General features: G+C 39.4%; 1 protein-coding gene across 4 annotated transcripts in view; it reads right to left on the bottom strand.

Annotated features, from left to right (window-relative positions):
- Positions 1 to 26,593, bottom strand: part of Cd99l2 (CD99 molecule like 2) — a 109,886-nt gene that overhangs the window by 16,550 nt on the left and 66,743 nt on the right. For all 4 annotated transcript variants that reach the window (XM_078034144.1, XM_021735406.3, XM_013364360.4 and 1 more), the window contains exons 4-8: positions 17,022 to 17,093; positions 16,812 to 16,895; positions 14,862 to 14,927; positions 2,066 to 2,104; positions 1,448 to 1,567 (exon numbers count right to left, since the gene is read on the bottom strand). In XM_078034144.1, coding sequence (XP_077890270.1) covers positions 1,448 to 1,567; positions 2,066 to 2,104; positions 14,862 to 14,927; positions 16,812 to 16,895; positions 17,022 to 17,093 — 381 coding nt within the window. The remainder of the gene's footprint in view (positions 1 to 1,447; positions 1,568 to 2,065; positions 2,105 to 14,861; positions 14,928 to 16,811; positions 16,896 to 17,021; positions 17,094 to 26,593) is intronic.

Below are 26,593 nucleotides of genomic sequence, written 5' to 3'. Positions count from 1 at the left end.
TATTAAGCCTCTCAAGGTGAGATCTTTCTGGATTTAGGATGAAGGCAGAGACTGAGCAATATGGCCACAAGCCAAAGAACATTTGGAACCCCCAGAAACTGTAAGAGGCATGGAAGAATCGTTTCCTAGAGCCTCCAAAAGGATTACGGCCCTGCTGACATCTTGCCCTCGGATTTTCAGCCTCCAAAACTGTGAGAATGAGTCTCAGTTGTTTTAAGCTACTCAGACTGTGGTTCTTTATCCCAGCAGTCACAGGATAATGCAACAGTTGTGCAGGTCGAGACTACTTGTTTGGCAAACCTTGCACGTGAAACCTGTTGCCTCCCAAGTTAGAGGGATTCTTGTCTGAGTACCTCCATGGCTAAGGACCAAGCACAGAGTGGCAGTTCCTCTCCTTGCCTCTCCATGTCCATAGGAAGGGAAAAGAGCAGAACAGCAGGACAAAGAGGTATGCCATGTGACACTTCTAGACCTCCAGTAAATGTGCAGACCTCCCACTAGTTTTGGGGTCCACTGTTATGGTTTGGATGTGGATTTAGTTTGGATTGCTCAGGTGTGAGACAGTGCAAGAAGGTTCAAAGGAGAAAAGATTGGATTGTGAGAGTCTCAACCCAATCAGTGAATTAATCCCCTAATCAGGATTAACTGTGTGGTAACTGAAGTGTAGGGTGAGGCTGGAGGAGGTGGGCATAGAGGGCATGGTTTTAGGTTCATATTTGTGTCTAGTGAGTGGAATCTCTCTCTCTCTGCTTTCCGATCATCATGTGGGCTGCTTCCCTCTGTCATGCTCTTCTGCCATGATGTTCTGTTTCACCTTGAGCCCCAAGGAATGGAGCCAGCCTTCTGAAGACTAGGACCTCTGAAAATCCTTAGCCCTCAAATAAAATTTTCCTTCTCAACAGTTGTTCTGGTCAGGTCTGTTAGTCACAGCAGCAAAAGATGTGAGGGCAGGAATGGGTGTGGCCCCATAGCAACCTTTTAGGATCAGAAAGGGGATGTTTTCAGAACCATAAGAGCCCTGGCTTGCCCAATGGCATTTGCTGCTATGTTTAAAATCCCCGAGAAAGTACGGCCTTCTGGTCAGCAGGAGAGGGAGCTGTTGACCTAGAGCCTCTGGTAGCCCCACATCCCCTTGAATGTGATCAGAGGCCATAAGGATATCCCAGGGCCCCTTCCATTCTAGGGAAGGAAATGCCACAATAGTCACTGAGCTCTATCTCCATATAGCCTCCGAGTACTGGGGCCCCTGGAATGTCAAGGTCACCTGGAAAACTCCCATCTGTCGTCACAGACTGGTGTACACTTCAGTTGGACCTCAATTTGTCCCTGTGGATTTTAAAAGGGTACCCCACACCATGGCCCAGGCAGTACACTTAAAAGCTAGTGTGGGGCCAGATGTGGGAGGGATGTGTCTACACTGACCCCTTCACTGTTCAGGTGCACTTACGCTGAATGCTGAAGCAAAACTTCTTCTGCTGGTAGGAGATGTAGCTGGACACAGCACCAATCAGGGCCATGGCCAGGGCACTGGCTACTCCAGCGATGGTGCCAGTCTCAGCTGACATGCCTAGGCACAAAAGAACAGGGAGAGCTTTTGCAGAGCACCTTGGAGCTTAGCTCAGGAGTGGGCTTCTCTACTTACCCCGAACTAAGCTGGTCCAGATGCCGTAACCCCCATGTCCATGCAAGAAGGCTAAGCCATGGATGTCCAAGGCATGACAGTGACACAGTGCTCCTTGGATTTACCAAATACTTTTGGTCTTCTATAAAGACTTGCATTTTGAGGAACTTGAAATGTAGACATGGAAATGGTACTGTGCCCGCTCTTACTAAGGCCCAGCCACAGCTCTGGGTCTTGGGTCAACAGTCCCCCTCATTGGACCACCTCCCCTGGGACCCAGATCTTCATGCTAGTTCCTTTTAAAGACTGCACCCCTCTGCTATTTGCCTTATGGCTCTCTGCTGAAAACATTCAGGGGAAGGGCAGGGTACACCCTGAGACCAGCGTGGGACAGCACTACTTTCCTTATGGCTTCCAATGAAACCTTAGGGGACAGATACTCACCAGATCCAGGGTCATCACTGCTGCCATAGCCACCATCACCTGGAGAAAGGACAAAAACACTGTGTCTGCTGTGAACCTGCGGCAATGTGGATGGCAGGGCCTGTTTCTTTATGCTCGTCACCTGCAAAGCCCAGGCTTCAGGGTAGAATTGCTCATCATTCAGTTAGCACCCTAGTTTTTCTCTCTGCTGTCCAATGGGGCAGCTGCACTTAGCACCCCAACTACAAGGGAGGGAGCAGAGGCTGGCAGGCAGCAGAGGTTGCGTACAGGCCAGGCCTGATTGAATGACAACACCATGTGTCCCCCATAGGAATGTTGACAGGGGTTGAGGATGGGGGGGGGGATTTGGCTGTGTTTCTAAGTGGGTGACACGGAGAATCCTTGTGATGACAGAACTATTCATCTCCACCACAGTAATAATAACACCAGTCAACACCTGTGATATAACTCCACAGAGCTCTACACACACACACACAAACACACACATACACACACACACACACACACACACACACACACACAACACTCCCTGACAAGCAATTGGTACTAATTCAGGACATTAATTAGCCCTGAGTTTGTACTTCTTGTCACCCTCTTCCTTTTAAGACCAAATGCTCATTGATGGAAGGAGATGATTTTTTCTGGGCCCAGAGTTCTTAGGGGAATCCAACCTGTGGTGTTGGAGGCTATGGGTTCTGACATTTTCTTTACTAATCAAAGAGTCTTGGGAGGTGTAGGTCAATGGAATGTAAAAAGTGTACCATGGTGGGGGGGGGATGATTGGGGGGGGGGTGGTGAGGGACAGTGGCTATATTGGAACTCCCTGTACTTTGCACTCATTTTGCTGTGAATCTAAAGATGCTCCAAAAAATAAAATCTATTTTTGAAAAAAAGAGTCAAAGGGCAGGAGAAAATGAGATTTGTTATTCTCCCACCGAGGACTGAATCATGGAATCAGATGCATCTTATAAAGATCTCAGATTGGCTATGAACAGCTATGCACAAAACAAATAACACAGCATTTCTAACAAACACACTTGCTATTGTTGGAGAAAGCAGAGTGGGAAGAAGCGTAGGAGTTGCCATATACACTAATGTGTGAATGGCAACAAGGTCACCAGTGAGTGCTTGCAGAACTACAATGCTGGCCTGTCATTGGTCCCCTCTGCTGATCTAGAGGTGGCTATTGCCAAGGATAAAGGCAGATATCCACATAGGCTCCCTCTGTTGACACATTCAAGTGACTAGATTTCCAGGTTTTGAACCCTCTTAGTAATTATTTTTTGAGGGAGGGGGTGTGTACCAGGGATTGAACTCAGGGGCAATTGACCACTGAGCAACATCCCATCCCTGGTTTGAATTTTATTTAGAGACAGGGTCTCACTGAGTTGTTTAGTGCCTAACTATTGCTGAGTCTGGCTTTGAACTTACAATCCTCCTGCCTCAGCCTCCTGAGCTGCTGGGACTACAGGATCCTGCCACTGCACCCAGCTCTAGGTAATTCTTTTACATAAAGAGAGAATGAAGCTGAGTGTAGTCTCAAACCTGCTGACTTCCTCATCTCCCCCCAGGGGTGTACAGAGAGACTGGTCAACAGATCCAAACACTTAGGCTCCTGATTATCTAGCTGTGATTATAGGAAACACTGACTTAAGATGATAACCAAAACTGTAATTCTTTCTTCTCCAAAAAAGGGATCTCATCCTATGAGGCTAGAGGAAAAATAGAACTCATCACCCCAAATTCTGTCCAGTTGAGTTGCATGCACCTTGTTACTGGAGTTAGCCACGCCAAGGTCCTGGCTTTGATAGCTCTTTGGCCACTGAGCTCTGGTTACTTTACCTGAGCTCAAGCTGAATTCAGCTCCTCTACACAATGCAGTCTGCTCAAAAGATGGTCTTGGGACAAGCAAAAAAAACCACTGGCATAAAATAAAGTGATACATCTCAGTACCATCCAAGAAAATGAGTTCCTAATAAAAATAAAATGGATGAAGCCATAAAAGCACTAAAAGAAATTTTAGGACAACATTTATATTATCTTAGGGGTAAGGAATGACTTTCAAACACTATCATAAAGCAGGAAACACAAAATGGGAAATAGTGTACCACATGTAAAAACTTTAGTATTAAGAGAACAAGCAACAAAAGGAAAAATAAACTGAATTTTATAAAAATTAAAAACGTTTTGTGTTTCAAAGGACATCATCAAGAAAGTGAAAGATAGCTCATGGAATGGGAGAAAGTATTGGTAAATTATATATCTGATAAGAGACTTGTATTGAGGATATATAAAGAATTCCTAACAACTCAATAATAAGACCAATAATTCAATTTAAAAATAGGCAAAGGCTGGGGCCAGGGTTGTGGCTCAGTGGTAGAGTGCTTGCCTTGCATGTGTGAGGCACTGGGTTTGATTCTCAGTACCACATAAAATAAATAAAAACAAATGAAATAAAGGTATTGTGTCCATCTACAAATAAAAAATATTTAATAAAATATAAAAAATAAAAATAGGCAAAGGATTTGATGGCCAAAAAGACACACAAATAGCCAATAAGCACCTGAAAAATCAGTCCATGTAACTCAAGAAAGGCACCCCAAAATCATAATGAAATGCCACAAAAAGGAAGAAAGGAGAAAGAAAATGATGAGGAAAACTGAAATTCTCTTACATATTAGTAACGACAACTGTTAAACCATTTGAAAGTACCCCCAGGAATCCATGTACTGGAAACTTAATCCCCAAAGTCATATGTCAATGGTATTTGGAGGTGGGATATTCAGGGGGGTAATCAAGGTTAGATGAGGTCAGGAGGGTGGGTCCCCATGATGGCATTAGTGGACTGATTAAAAGAAGGCCAAGGAGGGAGGGTGTAGGTTCAGTGGATTAGACAAAGGGGAAGAAAGGGAAGAGGGTGGGATGGGAATGGGAAAGACAGTAAAATGCACTGGACACAACTGTCCTATGCTCATATATGAATACATGATCAGTGAATCTCCACATCATGTACAAGCCCAAGAATGGGCAGTTCCAGCCTCCAGAACTGTAAAGTAAATAAACATCTTTCCTTTATTAATTACCCATTCCATGAATATACAATATGTCAAAATACACTCCACTATCATGTATAACTAAAAGAACAAAAATTTAAAAAAAAAAAAGAGGAAGAGAGACCAAGGCTACCATGTTCATTCTGTCCTGCCACATGAAGGCCTCAGCCATGTCATGATCCAGCAAGAAAGCCCTCATCAGATGATGAGCATATGTCAGCATCATGCCATTAGACTTCCCAGCCTCCAGAACTTGGTACTAAATAAACCTCGATTCTTTTTTATTTGTTATTTTTACTTATGTATGTATGACAGTAGAATGTATTTTGGCATATTACACATACATGGAGGACAACTTATTCTAATTACAATCCTGTTCTTGTGGTTGTTCATGATGTAGAGTTACCATGGTTGTATATTCAAATACAAGGCTAGGAAAGTTATGTCCATTTAATTCTGTTGTTCTTCCTATTCCCCTCTCCCCTCCCTACCCATTGTCTAATCCAATGGATTCTATTCTTCTCTTCCCTACCCTTCTTTTTTGTGGTTTAGCATCCACATATCAGAGACAACAATCAGCCTTTGATAAACCTCTATTCTTGGGCTGGGGATGTGGCTCAAGTGGTAGCATGCTCGTCTGGCATGTGAGCGGCCCGGGTTCAATCCTCAGCACCACATACAAAGATGTTGTGTCCGCCGAGAATATAAATAAATAAATAAATAAATAAATGAATGAATGAATGAATGAATGAATGAATAAATAAATAAATAAATAAAAAGATAAACCTCTATTCTTAACAAATTACCCAAAACAAACAAACAAAAAAAACAAATTACCCAGTCTGTGATCATCAGTCACACCAACAGAAAACAGACCAAGACAGATATATATTCAAGACATATGTCCATATAAAAACTTGTATGCCAATATTCATAACAGCAACATTCATAAAAGCTAAAAAGTAGAAAAACTGCAAAGTTATTTGAGTGAATAAATGAAATCTTTTTAGAATATATGCAAAAAGGCTTCCTAATCCATAATGTAAAATGAACCCTTACCAACCTATGAGAAAATTGGGCCAAGACATGGACAGGTAATTCACAAAATACATTGTCCAATAAGACATATAAAAAGTTTCACTTCTTTTGAATTAAAAAAAATGCAAATTTGAATAGGACAGTGTTTTGCTCTGAATGATTTTACAGAGATTACAAAACCGTGATGTTGATGGAGGCAAAGGTCTAAGAAAAAAGGTTTCTACTTGCTTCCTCATGATTGAAATGCAAGATGGTACAACCTTAATGCAAAGTCTCATCTTTAAAAATGGATACCTTCCCCTCATTGTTATAAAAAAACTACATAAAAGAGGTTGTGAGGGGAATTGGAAGAAAAATAAGGAGAGAAATGAATTACAGTAGATGGGATAGAAAGAGAAGATGGGGGGGAGGGGGATAGTAGAGGATAGGAAAGGTAGCAGAATACATCAGTCACTAGTATGACATTATGTAAAAATGTGAATGTGTAACCTATGTGATTCTGCAATCTGTATTTGGGGTAAAAATGGGAGTTCATAACTCACTTGAAACTATTGTTCGAAGTATGATATGTCAAGAGCTTTGTAATGTTGTGAACAACCAATAATAAAAAAAAAATGGATACCTTCTATGACCTAGCAATTTGACTGTTAGGAATTTAAATGACAGAAACAACTGTGCTTTTGCATATTCAGCATGACAATGCTCATCTTGACACTGTCTGTGTACAGTAGCAAAAGCTGGGGGAACCTCTCTGTACAAAAACAGGTAGCTGGTTAAAGACATGATGGTATAACATAATATTATGTTGTCACTGAGAGGGTATTATAGAACACATTTCAACAATAGAGCATGGTTGAATAAAAACTGGTGGTAAAAGAATACAATGATCACACTTCTTTACAAATGTATATTTGTGCATAGAAAAAGAACTTCCAATTTATATTCCAAAGTATTACTGGCCCTTCTCCCTAGATGGCACAACAACAAACAACTTTTTTACATAATTTTTTACATATGTACACCTTTTTGATAAAGAATTCTAGAAAACTTGTAAATATGTAAGCCCCATACGATCTATTTCTCTCCAAGAGGCTATTTCACAAGTCATTGGCAAGATCTTCATTTTCTAATAGTACATTTTATCCCACCTGCCTTCTGAGCTCATAATTATATAGCAAAGGGACTATGGTACTCTTCTGTCACACCAGAAATTTCCCTGTACAGTGTACTTCATGCTGCAACTTGCTTTCAGCACAGATATCTAGGCATATAAATAGTGGCACAGACTGCTATAGCTCTAGGAACCTCTGATCTAACGATAGCCACTGTAGCAACAGTGAGCACCTGCCACATCAGATCCCAGAGCTACAGGAACCCTGTAGATGTAGCAACCACCACCACTTTGAGGGCAGCTACAGTTATGCTGACCACCATAGTTATAGGGACCCTGTAGAACAGGAGGCACTGGCTCGGTGAGAAAGTTGTATGCAATGGTTTCAATATGGTTTGTCCCCTTGGAAACTGGTATTGTAATCTGATTGCCACTGGTAGTGCTGGGAGATGGGGCCTTTAAGACATGATTAGGTCTTGAAAAAGGATTAAGTCTTTTGTCCTGGGGATGGATTAGTTAGCACAAGAGCAGGTTGTTATACTGTGTTTTGACTCATCTGTAGGTGTCTACTTGCACTTCCACTTTTCTGCCCTATTATAATACAACATGGGGCCTTACTAGAGGGGGTTGCCCAATCTCAAGCTTCTAGCCTCCAGAACTGTGAGGTAAATCAACATCTTTCCTTTATTAATTACCCATTCTTAGTTATTCTGTTACAGCAATAGAAAATGGACTAACACATTGTGAATAAGCCCCATTTTCAAAGTAGGTGTCAGACACCCCAGCAGCTCAAAAACAAAAACAACAATGTACACATACACAGCCTTGAGTTCTATACAGTCACACACCTGGGGAGGCAAGGACACAATGCATGTAGATGCCATTCTCTGATAGGAGCCCAAGCCCTGGCTCATGGTGAGGAATGACACATTCAGTTGCCAAGGACACAGAGAGTCATATAACAGAAGGCTAACTGTATCTAGAACTGTTAGCGGAAGATGTTCCAGTGTTTAAATACATTTGTGAGTATTCTGGACTTCAATGAGACACAGTTTGGGCTTTCAGATAGTTCATAAATGTATTTCATTATCTAAAATTAAATGGCAGGAGTGCAAAATAAAATTAAATTAATAAATAAAGTGTATTGTTTTGGATGTGAGGTGTCCCCCAAAAGCTCACATGTGAGATAATGCAAAGTTTAGAGGAGAAATGATTGGGTTATGGCCTTAACCTAATCATTGAATTAATCCCTGATGGATTAACTGAGTGGCAATTAACTGAGGCAGGTGGGGTGTAGTGAGAGGAGGTCATTATTGGGGGAATGCCTTTGGGGTATATATTCTGTATCTGGTAAGTGGAGTCTCTCTGCTTCCTGATCATGTGAGCTGCCTCCCTCTGCCACACTCTCCTGCCATGATGTTCTGCCAATTGAGAACAGACACAAGGACCAGAGGAAGGTCAAGGTAAGGTAATCACTTTATGAAAAGGCTACAATATACCAGCACCCTTAAGGACCGAGCTTCAGTGTACTAGAGGACAGGACTGAGGTCACACAGAAACTTCCGGTTACTTCTGCTACCCCATCTCCCACAAGCACCCTGAAGCTCAACTGGGAGAAAGCTGGATTTACAGGTCAGACACAGAGTTCACCTACCCTCACACTGCACCCTTACCCACACCTTCTGGGAAGTCCTGGGCTCCCTCACATGTTTCATCCCATGCCATGATCCCACCCCTAATGTGAATCACATGATCAACAGGTTTATATTTTTTACATAGCCCTCATTTCTAAAATTGTTGGATCACTAGGTAGGTGTATGTTTAGTTTTCTAAGAAATTTTACCAACAATGCATGAGAATTTCAGTTGTCTCACATCCTTATCAACATCTGATATTATCAGTATTTTCTTTTCATTTTAGCTATTCTGATAGGTGAGTTGTAGTATATTATTGTGATTTTAATGTGTATTTCCTTGAAAAACATTGATTTTGAATATAATAATCTCCTCTATGAAGAGTCTATTCAAATGTTACACTCAGTTTTAACTGGGCTATTTGTTCATTATTATGCAGTACCTTTAAACAGAGGAGTGACACATGATAAGACTCATGTTCTTGATGGTTCTCTGAAAGCTGCACGGAAGGCAAACTGAATCAAGGAGACCAGATAAGGGGTTAGGGGAAAATCCATGGAGAGGAGATGAGAGCCTGGAATTGATGGGAGGTAAGGAGAAAGAATATTCCAGTTTCAAAATACACAAGAGGAAAGGACTTCTAACATGAGAGAGTGAGGAGAACACATTCTCTCCTTAGAAACTGGTTTACTTTCAGTCAGAGCAGCTTGAGTCAGAGGCATTTTTGCTCAGGACTGCCCTCATTTTTCCTCCCCCTAGGTCTTTTAACAGATTGTTCCCTGGATATCATAAAGCCCAGCAACCATGCTGCAGATGCCAAATGAGACAGACTTGACTTGGAGCACTGTCAGGTAACATGGAAATCTTGGAGTTCAGTGAATAGGGAAGGCCAGCAGTTTCTTTCACCTGAGCAAGACACCAACCAGTTACCTGGCTAAGATCTAATAGGGAAATGGGGAGGTGAAGCAACTGCAGAGAGCTTAAAAAAGTCTTTACATATTCCTAGTCATCCTGAAGCTAAATATAGGCCCAGCAGAGTCTAGTACAGGATGAAGGACAACCATAGAGATACTAGAGCAGAACTAAGATTCTACACATGAACACTCACATTTATGTCAACTGGTTTTCAACCAAGGAGCCAAGATGATTCAAAGGAGGAATGGATAGCTATAAGGATGGAACCTAAGAAGGGCCTTAGCCTAACACCATTTTAAAATAAAACTACAGTCCCCACCAGGCACGCCTACAGAGCCCTCCAATATTGTCATCAGGCATAGCCTGATAAAATAAGTCACTTTTCACAACCCTGACAAAACTCAGAGTGAAGTCACTTGTCATTTATCTTCGCCCTGATAAAGTCAGAGGCAAGAGATCAGGATGGAAACCACTAGACCAGATGTCCTGACCCCAGAATGAAAGACGTCACTGAGAAACGCAGTAATGGCTGATAGGGATTCAAAGGGTGGGTAGAAGCCCCCAGACTTAGCATAAATGATGGAGCCAATGAACAGACTTTCAGCTAGCTGACACTGATACCCACATGCTGGAGAGCCTGATGAGGACCTGGACTGACACCCCAACTCTTCTCATCATTTGCCTGATCCTCTGCATTGTCCTCACTGCTGTCAAACTCTACAGCTACATCTTGACCCTGGTGAGAGGCACAACTTCTCCCTACGACCCTCTCCCCAGTGGGCCATCAGCTCCACCCCAGGAGAAGCCTGCCTTGGTTCCTGATCTGATCACTATGGTCTGAGTGAGTGGACATCTACCTGACTTAAAACCTAAGGCTTGAGACTTAAGATCTGGCATTTGAGCTTAGCACACAGAGGGAATTGTCACTAGCCTGTCATGATTAAGTGTGTTTGCAGTGCTTAGAATTAATCTAGAATTGTTTGCTGTGAATTGATTATGTCTACTGCAGTGCACAGCATTAAGGATTGTCATTTTCTTGATTAAGAACCTATAGAGTGAAATTTTATTGAGTAATTTGAGTGAATAAAGCACTGAAAAAGGCATTAGTGTGTGGACATTCTTTATTTCTCCCCTCGATTGCATAGTCACACCTTTCTCCATCGCGACAATAGCCTTGTCAACAAACAGTGCTAAGGCAACTGAATATCCACATGTCAAAGAAAAATTCATGTCCTAATCTCATACCATAGATAAATGAACTCAAAATGGAGAAAAGTCTTAAATGTAAGGCTAAAACTGTAAAACTCTTGGCAGACTTAGGGAAAGGTCTCCAAAGCATAATCTATAAAAGAAAAAAATGAATGAGTTGAACTTTATAAAATTACTAGTATCTTTATTCTACAAACAACCCTAGAGCGAAAAGGAAAAGACAAACCACAGACTGGGAAAAAAATATATGCAGAATCATATACATAATATTTGTATCCAGATTATATAAAGAGCTCATTAAATGTCAACAATAAGAATGCAAATCACCTAAATTTTAAATTGGGGAAAAATATACACAAATTTCACCAGAGAATATAAAATAAGAAATAAACAATGGTTTGAGGTGTAATTCAGTGGTGAAACATTTGCCTGGTATGTGTGAGGTTCTGCCTTCAGTAAGGGGATGCAAAAGAAAACCACTAGAACGCAATACACACCTATTAGAATGTCTGAATTTAAAAAAAAAAAAGAAAGAAACTGACAATACCAATCACTGACAAAGATGTGAAGCAACAGGAACTCTCATTCATTGCTGGTGGGAATGCACAGTAATACTGTCACTTTAGAGGACAGCTTGGCAGTTTCTTGCAAAGTTAAACATAGACTTGCCATATGAACCAGCAAGCACGCACCTAAGCTATTTATCCAAGTAAGCTGAAAACCTACGCCTGCACAAAAATTTGTAGGGTAAATGTTTAAAGCAGCTTGATTCATATTCACCAACAGCTGGAGGTGAATGAGTAAATAGTGGTATATTTCTACTATGGGTTGTTATTCAGTACTAAAATGAAACAAGCTATGAAAAGATATGGATGAACTTAGCATACTGCTAAGTGAAAGAAGCCAGTCAGAAAAGGCTATATCCTATACAATTGCAATGACACGGCATGTTGGAAAAGAAATAGCTATAGAGATGGTGAACAGATCAGTGGTTACAATAATAGAAGACAGATAAGACTTGAAGGAGGGAGGAATAACTGAGGATTATAGAGGGAATGTGTAGAAGAACTTACAATAGAACAAAACAAAACATGAACTAAGTGGGTGGAGGAATCCCAGGATGGAATGTCAACAGTGACAAATGAATTTAACCCATTATAAACATATGGCAAAACCACACTGAATGCATAGGGGTGGTGGAGATGGTCTAAGTAACTGGGAAACAAAGGGGTATGGGCTGAGAATTCTTATACTGATATACAGGCAGAGCTGAACTAAGCAAGAAAGGAACAGGATGACAGATGGTAGAAGTCAGGTTCTCACCATCAGAGAGGCAAGTTACAGATAAGCAAGCAAGCAAGACCAAAATAAGCCTTTTGGCACTATATTCAAGTAGATGTAAGTATGAAGTAATGTTTAGGTTAATATAACTATAGACAATTAAGCCTAAAAATAATCATAGCTATGTGTGCATACTTAGTGCTATGTGTCACATGTTTGTATACCCCTCACAAATTCATATGCCAAAGTCTTGACATCCACTGTGATGCTGTTAGGAGGTGGGGTCTTTGGGTGGTTATTAGGTCCTGAGCATAGACCTCTCATGATGGGGTTAGGGCCTTATAAGAAGACATATGACAGAGCTCGTATCCTCCTTCTGATCTCCATGTGAGCAAACAGAGAGAGGGCAGCCAGCTACAGGCAAAGAACCTAGGTCACACATGACATAAAGCTGAGACCATCAGTATGTCACTAGGAAACACAATGGGAGAAGCTTCTTACATGCACTCAGATACAAATGACAGGGGAATACCAAAGAAGCTATCGACAGAAATGGGGGAAAATCCCAGTCCAGACTAGGCAGGGAGGGAGTGAAGGGGGAGGGGGAGGGCTCACCCTCTTAGGCAAGGTAAGAGGACCTATTGACAAAAGACTGGCATTTTCACCCAGATGAAACATGGGCATCCTAAAGGGCCAGGGAAAAGGTTTCATGAGGAAAAAATACATAACAGATAATATATTGTTTCACAAACACACTAAAGTATAGCTGAATCTATTCCCTGGGACATGAGGCTGGAAATCCATTAATAGATGTTCTCTTTATGCTGAAGTTTATAATTTATTTAAATGTGAGGCTTTACCTTTGCTCCCAGCATGAACATGTTTTTGTGTAAAGGATAGTGTCTGAGAAGATAATTGTATGCTTGTCATAATCATGTTTCAGTTTCACACTTGTCCTTTCTGGTGGGACCCCTTGATCTTCTTTTACTGACACCCATAATGACAGAGGATATAACTAAAGCTAACAATTGATTATTCGTTACAAGAGAAGTTCCAATGTGAACCTAATTAAAGAATTTCCTTACACTTCTTCCTTGCTAAAACAATTACTTTTAATAAGGAAAAGCTCCTGACATGCCATTCAGACCTTCCCTCACATGCATGCTTACACACACAACTACTGCCCTCATCTCCCCATCTGGAAATACCATTTGTCACCCAGAAGTAATTGGCTAATTTGCTGGGTTTGCCCTTTAAACGTCCCATGTTCTCCTGACACCTGTGAGTTTCATTTAGAGGCTCTTAGGGTTTTTTTTCTAGAGATGACACTGTCTGGAAAGGGATTTCTGAGGATAATTCTGAAGATAGTACCTGAATCACGAAAGAACAATGCTCCCACATGAAAGACACACTGTTCTTGCAAGAAAGAAGCAAATGTCAGTACCACAGTCAGGACTGTGAGGCATCTCAGGGCTCAGCTACACCCATATCTTGTCACACCCCTAGCCTGTTACTACAACATGCCATCACAATCAGTTATAACCAAAGTGTTAACAACCAACTCCACTCACCATCCTAACGTGATCACAAGTTACTTGCACAACACATTACAACCACAAGTTGCAGACATAGCAAGTTACAGCTACAAGTTATAACACTAAGTTGTTTCACCACATTAACAAGTCTGGCTGACACCCCCCCCATACTTAGCATCAGATTTGACACACACTATGATAAAAGGTTTAAATCATTGGTAGTTGTGGGGGGGATGAAAAATATAGTGCCTTGGGGAGGGTGGGACTATTCAAGGATAATATGATGGAACCATTCTGCCTCCTGATTGTGGTGATAGTGACTCAAATATTCACATGATAAAATTTCACAGATCTACACACACACACACACACACACACACACACACACACACATATACATGCACACACAGGAAATCTGAACAAGGTATGTCCATGACTTCACAGTATTGCACAGATGTCAATTTCCTGGTTTGGACAATGTTCTTGGGTTCTGTATGACCCTATCCTCGGGGGGGAAGGGTACAGGGTGCACAAGGAGGGATTCTCCTCAAGTAGTGTTACAACTGCCTGTGAGTCTTAAACTATTTCACTAAAGGTATTTAAAAAGATATGTGACTTGCTAGGAGCCTTTTCAGGATGAGCCTTGGTTCAAGCACAGCAGGAGGGGCAGGCTTTCTCTGGGGAAGGCCATTCTGTACATGTGTTCTGTCCTTGGTCATTCTACACTCAGCACTGCCTCAAAAACAGGCTACTGCTAGCATGGAAGCGTCAGTCCAGGAGGCACCTTGGCTCAAAGGGCAGCAGGAGAAATGTGTAGCTTTTCCAAAGTGACTTTTACAGGCAACTTTGAGTTTCATGGCCCATGTCACTGCAAGGGAACTCCAACTTGCAAGCTGGGGTATCTGGGTACTATCTCTCATTTCCCAGAAGCTGAGTAAGAATGGCTCAATTAGCCTGGTTGCTGCATAAGCACCTTTTTAACCAGAATAGGAACACAGTTGAACAAATCAACACTATTACCTTTATTCTTATCAGGTTTGTATTCACCACCTCCTAATACGTCTTCAAGATCCTTGTCTGAAAAACCTAGAAAAAAATAAAATATACATTTCAATGACAAAACACTTTTAGCAACAAGAAACTCATATTAGTTAACATTAATTAATATTAATAGAAAATGCTGCCAGTTCCACTTGAGAATGTCCTTGATGGCACTGTGGGCATGGCCTAGTGGAATAGTACTTGCCTAGTATGTGCAAGGTCCTGGGTTGAATCCCCAGAACCACACACACAAAAAAATCCCTTGATGAAGATGGTAGACAAAATTCCAAGAGGGCCCCAAGACTTCCCACTGCTGGTGTGTACATGTCCTGTATAACAGCCAGTCATTTCAAATGTGAGTGGGACTATGAAGTGGATGGATATCATTCCCTTGATTAGGTCATAGGTCATATTACATTGCAAAGGTAAAGGGATTTTGCAAACATAATTAAGATACAGTAATCAAAAGGAAAATTACACTGGGTGAGCCTGACTTAATCAGGTGACCCCTTAAATGCAGGTTTTATCTTCCCTCAAGTTCAGACATCAGAAGCAAAAATGCAAGTCTTTCTCTCTCTTCTCCCTTTCAACCCTCTCTCCCCGCCTTTCTCCTGCTGGTCCTGAAGAAGCAAATAGCTGAAAGGAAATATACTGTTAGCAACCACATGAGGTTGGAATTTGAGACCCCAGCCCTGGTCAACACCCTGATTGGAGTTCTATGAAACCCTGAACAGAAAGCTCAGCTTCCTAACTGACTAAAGGAAATTTCAAGATGGCAAATGGGCATTATCTTCATTTGCTATTTCTTTTTTTTTTTTAACTAAGTTTCTGAAAATTTGTGATGGGAGTAATAGAAAACTAATACAGGAAGCAGAACAGTTATTAATTACATATAGTTCAACCATTGAGTACACCTCTTTGAATATTTCATGATGAAATGGAAAGTATGCTTATGGCATTTCTGTTGCACTTGAAGTACTATAGTTCTCTCACAAAAGCAGCTGCGTGACTGCTCCAATTCTAAGGTCTTAGCTGCTTGGGTCACAGGAGACCACTTTTATTGGATAGAATGAATGATGGACCAACTATAGTTATACCAAGTTGATGTTTTCTTGAAAATCAATGAAATGAGTTCAACAATTCAGAAAGGCTACTGATGGTATTTATTGCCAAGAATATGATTTCAACTAAAACTTAGGATTCTCAAAAACCTATATCCATCACTGTGATTTAATAGCTTCTCAATTATCAAAGACCTTTTCTAATGACATAGGTGGTGATATTAACAAATGTTACTTTGAGTTTTGCATAATGAAGTGTGGCATTATTTGAAACTGGAAAAATCTTAGAATATTAATGTTTTCCAAGTGACCAATGTGCAATGTCACAAAACCACAAATAGGTAAAAGATCCACTAAGAGGGCAAGAGAGTCCCATGGGATTCAATGGAACAGAGAGAGGAAAGCTCAAAGATACGTTTCCCACAATGTGCTTAACCTATAAACAACTACTAGTTGAGTTTTAGTATGCTACTGAAGAAGAATGTCCATATTGACGTGGAAAAGTCTATAAAGATGTTTTCCTTTTTCCAGCTACCTATCTGTATGAGGCTGGATTTTCTTCATGTATTTCATCCACAACATATCACAACTGAATTGAAATTTACATTTGAGAATCCAGTTGTCTCCTATCAAGCCAGATATTAGAGAAATTTGCAAAAATGTAAAATAATGCCACTATTCTCACTAAGTGGTGTTTTTTTCTTGCCAAATATAGTTACTTCTCATTAAAATATGCTATTTATGTTAATGTGTAGGACTCTGTGTTGGTCATGTTCAATTTCAGCTTTAAGGACTCAGATGGTAAATACTGATAGATATGACCTACTGTTCCAGGGTTGGCCTGTGATTTCAGTCAGTTGGAACTTACCTCCTCCTGCTACATTTGGTTTCCTGCGGCTATCATCTGGGTCATTTCGATCATCCAAAGCATCAGCCAAGTCGAAATCATTTACTTCAGGAGGCCCCAAAAGACAAGAATACAGTCTTTTGGTTAAACTACAAGCAGGTCATTTGGACAGTATCCTTGAAGGGGCTCCCTAAGGCCCTCCTTACTGCCCTCCTCAGGGCAGACAGTTACCTGAAGAACCTGCTGGAGCTCTCGTTGTTCCTGGCCTCCTGGTTGTGGTGGTGGTGAGGTGGTCCCATCTCCCTAGAAGGGGGAGGGAGGACAGTAAGGAACACACATTTATGCAACTACTCTATACCTTGGGAGAGTCACAACATCAATAGAGTACCCTTGCCTTGGACCTTCAGACCTCCAAACAATCATATTGAGATGAATGCCAAAGAGACGGAACGTGTTTAGAAATGGTGGATTCTGTTCACTTTTCTTCAGGGGAAGGGGGTACTGGGAGATGAATATAGTCCCACATCTGACCAGGTGAGTGAGAGAGCTGGGACTTTAGCTCAGATTTGCTGGAGATGACTGCATGGTCAGGAAGTTCTAGATTTGAGCATGATCCCTGAGAGCTCCTCACCCTGGTTTCCACCAATGCCAGCCAGACCTAAACCAAGGACAACTGCCATGGATGGACCAATGTAACATTCCCTGTGAAGTATGGAAGTGTCTTATTAACTAAAAGTCGTTACAACATATACATAGAATTTTATATAAGTGTGGTTACTACTGAAATATTAGGTCTTTGGATGCAATCAGGTCCTTTAAAAATATGGACTTCTTTCACATCAATTCCACAGCATGGCATTTTCCAACATTCTCTTCTCTTGCACTTCAGAAGAGAAGGCCATAATTGTTCCTGTTATTGAAGGTAATAGTGGAGAAAGGCACTGACAGAGCCATCCAGAGCAAGCAACGAGAGAGAAATAGCAATGTTTTGGGGGGGGGGGGAGCATCAATGAGTTGGCAGATTAACTGTGGTCCTCCGGTGGGTGTGGTGGTACATGCCTGCAATTCCTGCTACTCAGGAGGCTGAGACAAGAAAATCCAAGTTTGAGGTCAGTCTGGGCAACTTAGTAAGACCCTTTCTAAATAAATAAATAAAAACCTCAACAAACTTAAAAGTATTAAAGTTATACAGAGAGGTATCTCTGACAATATGAATCCAAACTAGATACAAAGAAGAAAAAGGAAAAAAAAAGAGAGAAGACAATCTATAAATACTGGAAGTTAAACAACATACTTCTAAATAAAATAAGAGCCAAAAAAATGACTCAAGGAGAAATTTAGAAATACAGAGAACTATGGGAAAATGAAAATACAACATATCAAAATATAGAGAATGCAGCTAAAAAATATTCAGAGGAAAGTTTATAGCACTAAATGCTTAAATTAGAGATGAAGACCTAAAATCAATAACCCAAGTTCTTAACCTGAGATAGTAGAAAAACAAAAGCAAAACAATCAGACAGAAATAGTAAACACAAGAGAAGAAATCAATGAAATTGAAAATAGGAAACTTATAGAAAGTCATGAACCAAAATGTTGTTATTTGAAAAAGTAAATTTAAGTGATAAACCTATAGTCTTACTATAGAAAACACATTAACCTGAAAAATGAAATAAACTCTGATGACAAACTGTAGCCATTAAAAAGGAAAATGGAATGCTATGAACAACTTTATGCTCATGTATTTGACAATTTGGAAAAATTTACCAATGTCACAAAAACTACCAACTATCAAAACACAATCAAATCCCATATTCATGGATCAGAAAACTAATATTGTTAAAATGACCATACTGCCCAAGATGAGCTATGAATTTAGTGCAATTTCTGTTAAAATTCCAATGGCATTTTTTTTTTTTTGCAGACAAAGACAAATCCATCCTAAAATCCATATGGAATCTCAAGGAATTCCAAATAGTTAAGAACAGTCTAGAAAAAGGAGAACATAGTTGGTAGAATCACAGTTCCTGATCTCAAAACTCACTACAAAGTTGTAGCTATCAAAACAGCATGGTATAGACATATAAGAACTGTCACAGACCAATGCAAGAGAACAAAGTGCCCCCAAATAAACCCTACCATATATTATTAACATATTTACAACAAGGATGCGAAGACCATTCATTCAATAAGTGAAGGACCGTCTTTAACAAATGGTGCTGGGATTGGACATCACATGCAAAAGAATGAGGAATGAAGTTCCATCATATAAAAAAATTAATTCAAGCTGGACATGGTGGCACACACCTGTAATCCCTGGTACTTGGGAGACTGAGGTAGGAAGATCACAAGTTTGAGGCCAGTCTCAGCAACTTAGCAAAACCCTGCCTCAAAATAAAAAAAAAAAAGAAAGAAAAGGACTAGAGAGGCAGGTCAGTGATAGAGCACCTCTGGGTTTAATCCTCAGCATTGCAAATAATAGTAATAATAATAATTCAAAGGATCAAAGACTAAATATGAGAGCTAAAAAAATCTTACAAATCATACACATAACAAAGTATTAGTATCCATACTATGTAAGAAACTTCTACAACTCAACAACAACAACAACAAAAAAAACAACCAACCTGATTTTAAAAAATGGGAAAAGGATTTAAATAGATAACTCTTTTAAGAAGACATTAAAATGCCTAATAAACACATGAAAAGATGCTCAGCATCAATAGAGATTCCAAAAATGCAAATCAAAACTGCAATGAGGCTGGGCATGGTGGCGCACGCCTGTAATCCCAGTAGCTAGGGGGGCTGAGGCAGGGGAATTGTGAGTTCAAAGCCAGCCTTAGCAACTTAGCGAGACCCTGTCTCTAAATAAAATATAAAAAGAGGTGGGGATGTGGCTCAGTGGATAAGCACCCCTGGGTTCAATCCCCAGTACCACACACACACACAAAAAAAAAAAAAAAATGCAAAGAGATCCCACTTCACATGTATTAAGGTAGCTATTTTCAAAATTTTAAAAAATTAAAAATAAAGAATAACAAGTGCTGATGAAGACATGAATTGGAAACTTAGTATGTTGCTTATGGGAATATAAAAATAGTACAGCCAATGTGGAAAACATTTTGGCAGTTCCTTAAAACATGAAAAACAGAATTACCATGTGATCTAGCAATTCAACTTCTAGGTGTACACACAAATGAACTCAAAGTAGAGACTCTAACAGACACTTGCACACCAATGTTTATAGCAGCATTATTTACAACATTTAAAAAGTAGAAAGAATCCGAGTTTATATCAACATATGAATGGTTAAACAAAACATGGCATATACAATGAAATATTATTCAGCCTTAAAAGAATGAAATGCTGATACATGCTATGACAGACAAACCCTGAAAATATTATGTTAAGTGAAGTTAGCTAGGTATCTCACATAAGTAGAATCATACAATATTTGTCCTTTTGCATGTACCTAGAATGGGAAGATGCTTAAAGACAGAAAGTAAAACAGGTTACCAGAGGATCAGGATAAAAGAAATGTGGAATTATTATTTTTTCTTTCTTTCTTTCTTTTTTTTGGGGAGCAGGGAGTGGGAATCAAACTTAGGGCTCTGTGAATGCAAGGCAAATACTTTGCTGCTAAGCTACCTCCCAGTCCATGGATTTTTGTTTGTTTTTAAATGAGTTCATGTTTGGGGTGATGAAAAATTCTGGAAACATATAGTGATGATGGTTGCACTGAAATATATACTTATAATGGAAGACTTAATGTTACATATGTTTACTACAAGAAAAAACTCAATGTAGATGAAATACACAACCTGAATATTCCTATAGCTGTAGTTGAAACGGAAGTTTTCAAAAACAAATCTCTAGGCCTTGGTAGTTTCACTGGAGAATTCTCCCCAAATATTAAAAAAAAAAAAAAAAAAAGTCGACTCTCTTCAAACTGATCTATTAAAATCCAGAAAGATTTTTTATTAGAAATAGACAAAATTATTCTAAAATATATATATGGAAAGGCACAAGCCCTATAATAACTTTTTAAAATCTTGAAAAAGAATGAAGTGAGAAGAATCCCTCTACCGAGTCTTAAGACTTATTTTATAAGTATACTAATTGAGGGACAGACAGAAATACAGATCAAAAGAACAGAATGGAGAACTCAAGAAGACCTCAACATACACCAGATGATTTTTGATAAACATGCAAAGGCAATCCAGTGTAAGAAAGTCTTCTCAGCAAAAGGTGCTAGAGTAATTAAATACCTGTATGGTTAGATATGAGGTATCCCACAAAAGCTCATGTATGAAACAATGCAAGAGAGTTCAGAGGAGAAATCATTAAATGACAGCAAGTAGCTTTTCCAAATGCAATGATAAGGAACTACAAGAAGAAAATTGAAATATTCACCAGCATGTGGAAATTAAACAAGATGGTCCCAAACAACTAGTGGGTCAAAGGAAAAATGAAAAGGAAAATCAAGTAATAGAGACGAAGGAATAGAGGGGTACGTCAGTGGTAGAGCACTTGCCTAGAATACATGAAGCCCTGGGTTCCACTCCCAGTGGGAAAGAAAGAAGGAAATAAGAAAAAAGGAGAGAGGAAGGGAAAAGGAGGAAGGAGAGGGGCAGGGGAGGGAGAGGGAGAGGGAGAGGGAGGAAGGAAGGAAGGAAGGAAGGAAGGAAGGAAGGAAGGAAGGAAGGAAGGAAGGAAGGAAGGAGGGAGGGAGGGAGGGGGATGGGGAGAGGAGAGGAGGGGAGGAGAAGGAGAGGGAGAGAAAGAAAGAAAGAAAAAATTATGAGATGCAACAAAAGAAGCTCTAAGGGTGAATGCTTACCTGGGGGGGGGGGAGATCTTAAACAACCTAATGTATGGCTCAAGGTACTAACAAAATAAATACAAACTAAACCAAAGTCAGCAGGAAGGAGGAAATTATAAACATCAGAGTAGAAATAAATGAAACATAGATAGCTGAAGGTGTAGTTCACTAGCTTAGTATGCATGAAGCTCTAGGTTCAACACTCCCACCACTACCACAAAAACAAAAAGAAATAGAGACAAGAAAAACAAGAGAAAAGATCAATAGAAGATTGAGCATGACTCAATGATAGAGCACATGCTTAGCATAGCATGTTCAACACCCTGGGTTCAGTAACCAGCACACACACAAACAAACCTAACAGTTGTTTGAAAAGATAAAACAAGATTAAAAATCTTTTAGCTCCTCTAACAAAGAAAGAGAGCTCTCAAAATTATCAAGGAAAAAAGGAGATATTATAACTGATACTATAGAAATATAAAAGATCATAGGAGATTATTATGAACCAAAAATCAGGTAACCTAGAACAATGCATAAATTCCTAGAAACATACAGCTTATCAAGACTGAAACATTAAGAAGCAGAAAATTGGAACAGGCCCACTATAAATAAGAATATTGAATCAATGATCCAAAATCTAACAGCCAGATATGGTGGCACACAGTTGTAATCCCAACTACTTGGGAGGTTGAAGCAGAAGGATCAAGAGTGTAAAGCAAGTGAGGCAAGCATCACTCTCTTACCAAAGCCAGAAAATACCACAAGAAAAGTACAGGCCAGTATCCCTGCTTAACACAGAAACAAAAATCCTTAATGAAGTCCTAGCAAACAGAATTCAATAACCCATTAAAAATATTATATACCATGATCAAGTTGGATTTATGTGTGGGATATAATGATGGCTCAATATACTTAAATCAATTAATGTGGAATATCACATTAGATGAAGTTGTACCTTCATACAATCATCTCAACAGGCACAGAAAAAGCACATCTGACTAAATCCAACATGCTTTTGATTAAAAAAAAGTAAGTACAGAAGGATTGTAACTTATGATAAAGTCTGTGTGTGACAAGCCAACAGCTAGCATCATACTCTACAGTAAAAAGCTGATCACTTTTCTTAGAAGATCACTTTTCTTACTTTCACCATTTCTATTCAATATAGTACTAGAAATCCTCACCAGAGCAATTAGGCATCCCAGTCTGAAAGGAAGAAGCAGTTGTGTCTGTAGATGACAGGATCTTATGTATAGAAATAAAAATCTGAAGACTCCACCCACCAAAAAGCTGTTAAAATAAACAAATTCAGTAAAGTTGCAACATACAAACTTAACATAAGAAAATCGAACATTTTTATATTTAATGATAAACTCTCAAAAACATCTTAACAAAACAAATCCCATTTACAATAATATAAAAACAACAAATTGGGAATAAATTTAACTCTGGAGTTAAAAGATATTTATACTGAGAACTATAAAACATTACTCAAAGAAATTGAAGAAGATGCAGTAGTAGAAAGATATGTTCATGGACTAGGAGGATTAACACTGCTAACATGTCCATATTATCCAAAGTTATCTATATATAGATTCAGTGCAATCCCCATACAAATTCCAACAGCATTTTTCACAGAGTTTAGAAAAAATACTAAAGGCGATGCTTAAAATTTGTATGAAAACACCAAACACTGAATAGCAAAGCAATATTGAGAAAGAAGCCCAGATTTGGAACCATCACACAACAGATTTCAATACACTACAGAGCAACAGTAATCAAAACAGCACGGTATTGACATGAAAACAGAAATACAGACCAAAGGGACAGAATAGAAAGCCTGAATAAGTTCACACATTTATGTTCAATTGATCTTGAATTAAATTGCCATGAATTCACAGTGGCAAAAGGATACTCTTATAAAAAATGATGTTTGAAAAAGTGAAAATCCACATGCTGGAGAATGAAACTGGACCCTCATCTCATTTGATTCAACTCAAAATGGATTAAACATTTAAAATGTAAGAACTGAAACTCTAAAATTGCTATAGAAAAACATGGGTGAAAAGTTTCTAAACATTACTTTAGGCAAAGAATTTTTGGAATACAATCCAAAAAATTATAGGAAACAAAAGCAAAATACATGAATGGGTTCGTATCCAACAAAGAAATTCTGAAGAGCCATCAAGAACCAAGAGTTAAGCCAGGTGATGCTTAAAGTTGCAGTGTAGACAGCCTGGGAGCAGATACTTGGTCTCAGGTTGGAGTAGGGGATAAGGCATTTTGAAGTTAGGATTTGTTCTGTTCCCTGGATTATGGAATTCACCCTCACCTGATAATAAATCTCTTTAAAAAATCAACTTATATAGCTAGAATAGATCTGTGGTCTGCCACCAAACCCCAATTAACAAAGATGAAAAGAAACATACCTGGCAAATACTGCCCCAAAGGAAGCCAGTGGAGAGAAGGTAATGTTGAACAAAGTCAGGTTCAGGGCGGAAATAATTATTAGGGACTAAAGGGATGACTGCCTAAGGAGAAATAATTCATTGAGAAGTGTTAAACATTCTGGTCTTGTGTGCATTTACCTAATAATAGGGTCTCAGATGGATATAAACACAAAAAAGTAGCAGTAAAAGGAAAACTTCAATAATTAGCAAACTCCACAATAAATGACTCCACCTTTCACTGGAATTGAAAATTCAAGAAGACAAAAAAGAGTAAGAATATAGAAAAATTGAATAAGCCTGAGTTCATGGACATCCCAAACCAGAGACTACACATTCTTTTCCAGTTCACCTTAAACTTTTAACAAAACATTTGTCACCATGTTCTAGGCTACAAAACAAGTCTCAACAAACAGAAAAAGAATTGGTATCATACAGTCCATGTTCTTGAGCTGCAATAGAATAAAATCACAAATCAATGACCAAAGTAATATTGTATTCCATATGTTTGGAAATTTTATATACTTATCTATTTGCAGTATAGGGATTAAACCCAGGGCCTTGTGCATGCTAAGCCAGAGCTCTGCCACTGAGCTACACCTCCAACCCTGGAAATTTAAGTTTTAAAATGCACTTCTAGCCATGGGTGGTAGCACATGCCTGTAATCCCAGTGACTGGGGAGGCTAAGGCAGGAAGATGGCAAATTCAAAGCCAGTCTCACTACCTTACTGAGACCCTATCTCAAAATCAAAAATAGGGGCTGGTGTTACAGCTCAGTGGTAGAGTGCTTACCTAACATGGGTGAGGCACTGGGTTTGATCTTCAGCACCACATATAAATAAAAAATATATTTAAAAAAATCAAAAATAAAGAGGGTTAGGGATCTAAGTCAGTGGTAAAGCACCCCAGGTTAGAAAGAAAGAGAAAGAAAAGAAAAGAAAGAGAATGAAGAGATAATGTGCAGAATAGAAGAGTATATTTTCAAAGTATATATCTGATAAGGGGTTAATATTAAAAATGTATAAGGAACTCATGGCTACTCTGGCCAACCACAACCCTGAAATTACTTACAGTGTCACCAGTACTGCTCTGTACAAACACTTCTCATGGCAACACGTTACAGAAGAAAAGACCCTCCAGATACAGTCAGAATATCTGGAATCCAGTCCATGTGTCCACTGGCTTGCAGCATGACCTTGAACAAGTCCCTCTCACATGAATAATGAGAGGGAGGACGTGAGTACTAGGGTTCTTCCCAATTCTGACATCTACAGTTCTTCTTTAGTAAAAACAGCTTCAATTTTAAAGTTTAAATTTGTTATAAATGTAATACATACTGTGTGTTAAAAATACATTTTACCAATGGCACAGAACTATAAGAAATAACAAAGCCAGCCTCAAGTCTATCCCCAGAGGAGGCTGCTCTGCATGTGTCCCTATGTTCACATCTAATTTTATATGATAGAAATTCATTCATTGTTCTGAGGCTTGCTTTATTTGTGTCAGTTCCAGAAACCTACCTTAGTATTCATATTCATAGCATTCATACTATGAATTTATCTATTTCAGTAGTGGGATTTGAGGGTGTTAAATTTGGGTCTGTTACACAAGTCACAAACATCATTTCAAATGTACCTCTGTGTACAAGTATATGTATAAATGTACCTGGAGGGGAAAGCACTTTGAAGTAGAACTACTCATTCAAAGAGTTTATTAAAAGTGCCCTCCCCAAAGACTGGAAGCATATTACCATCTACAGAAATGAAACTGTACAAGAACAACTTGGTATAACATCTAAACCAAGCTTCCTGCCTGCCACAGCACCAGCATACATGCTCACTGCATGCCAATACTGACCAGATCACTAACTCAAAGGAAAACATTCTGATACCACATAACTTCATAAAGTCATCCTCTCAAAGGACAGTGGCCCCATGGTCCCCCAGGGGGTCTAGGAGGCCATAACTATTTTCATAACCACCCTCAAATGTTTGTTGCCCTTTTTACCAGGTCAGCATTTACACTGTGATACAAAAGTAATGGTGAGTAAACTTGCCAGCCCTTGGCATGCAGCAAGGCCCAAGATGTCATGAGACTCCTCATCACTACACAATGGCAGTCCAGAAAGAATGCCTGTTTTACCTAAGAAAGTCCTAGATGAACCTGGTAGGCAGAATTCTCAGATAGCCACAAAGATTCCTACACTCTATTTAATTTTCATTCCTTGAGTGTGGGAAGGACCCAGGCCCAGGCTGGATGACACTGTCTTGATAAAGTTTTAACATGGAAGAGGTCAATAGATTTTGCAATGTGACTTTAGATTACTTAAATGGGAGAATATTCTAAGTAATTTGGACATAATCAGGTGAGCTCTTGAAAAGTGGGCTTAGGCCTTCTCTGAATGATACCACAGACAGCAGAACCTCTCACTCTTGTGCTGATCTTGAAGAAATATGCAACTGTGAGTTTCAAAGTTTCATGGAAATGAATTCTGTTAACAATTATGAATCTTTAAACATGTTACCTTACACAA

Source organism: Ictidomys tridecemlineatus, chromosome X (assembly GCF_052094955.1).
Source record: "Ictidomys tridecemlineatus isolate mIctTri1 chromosome X, mIctTri1.hap1, whole genome shotgun sequence".
NCBI classification, from domain to species: domain Eukaryota; kingdom Metazoa; phylum Chordata; class Mammalia; order Rodentia; family Sciuridae; genus Ictidomys; species Ictidomys tridecemlineatus.
Note: the sequence above shows the minus strand (reverse complement) of the source record. Positions and strands in the feature narration are given on the sequence as shown.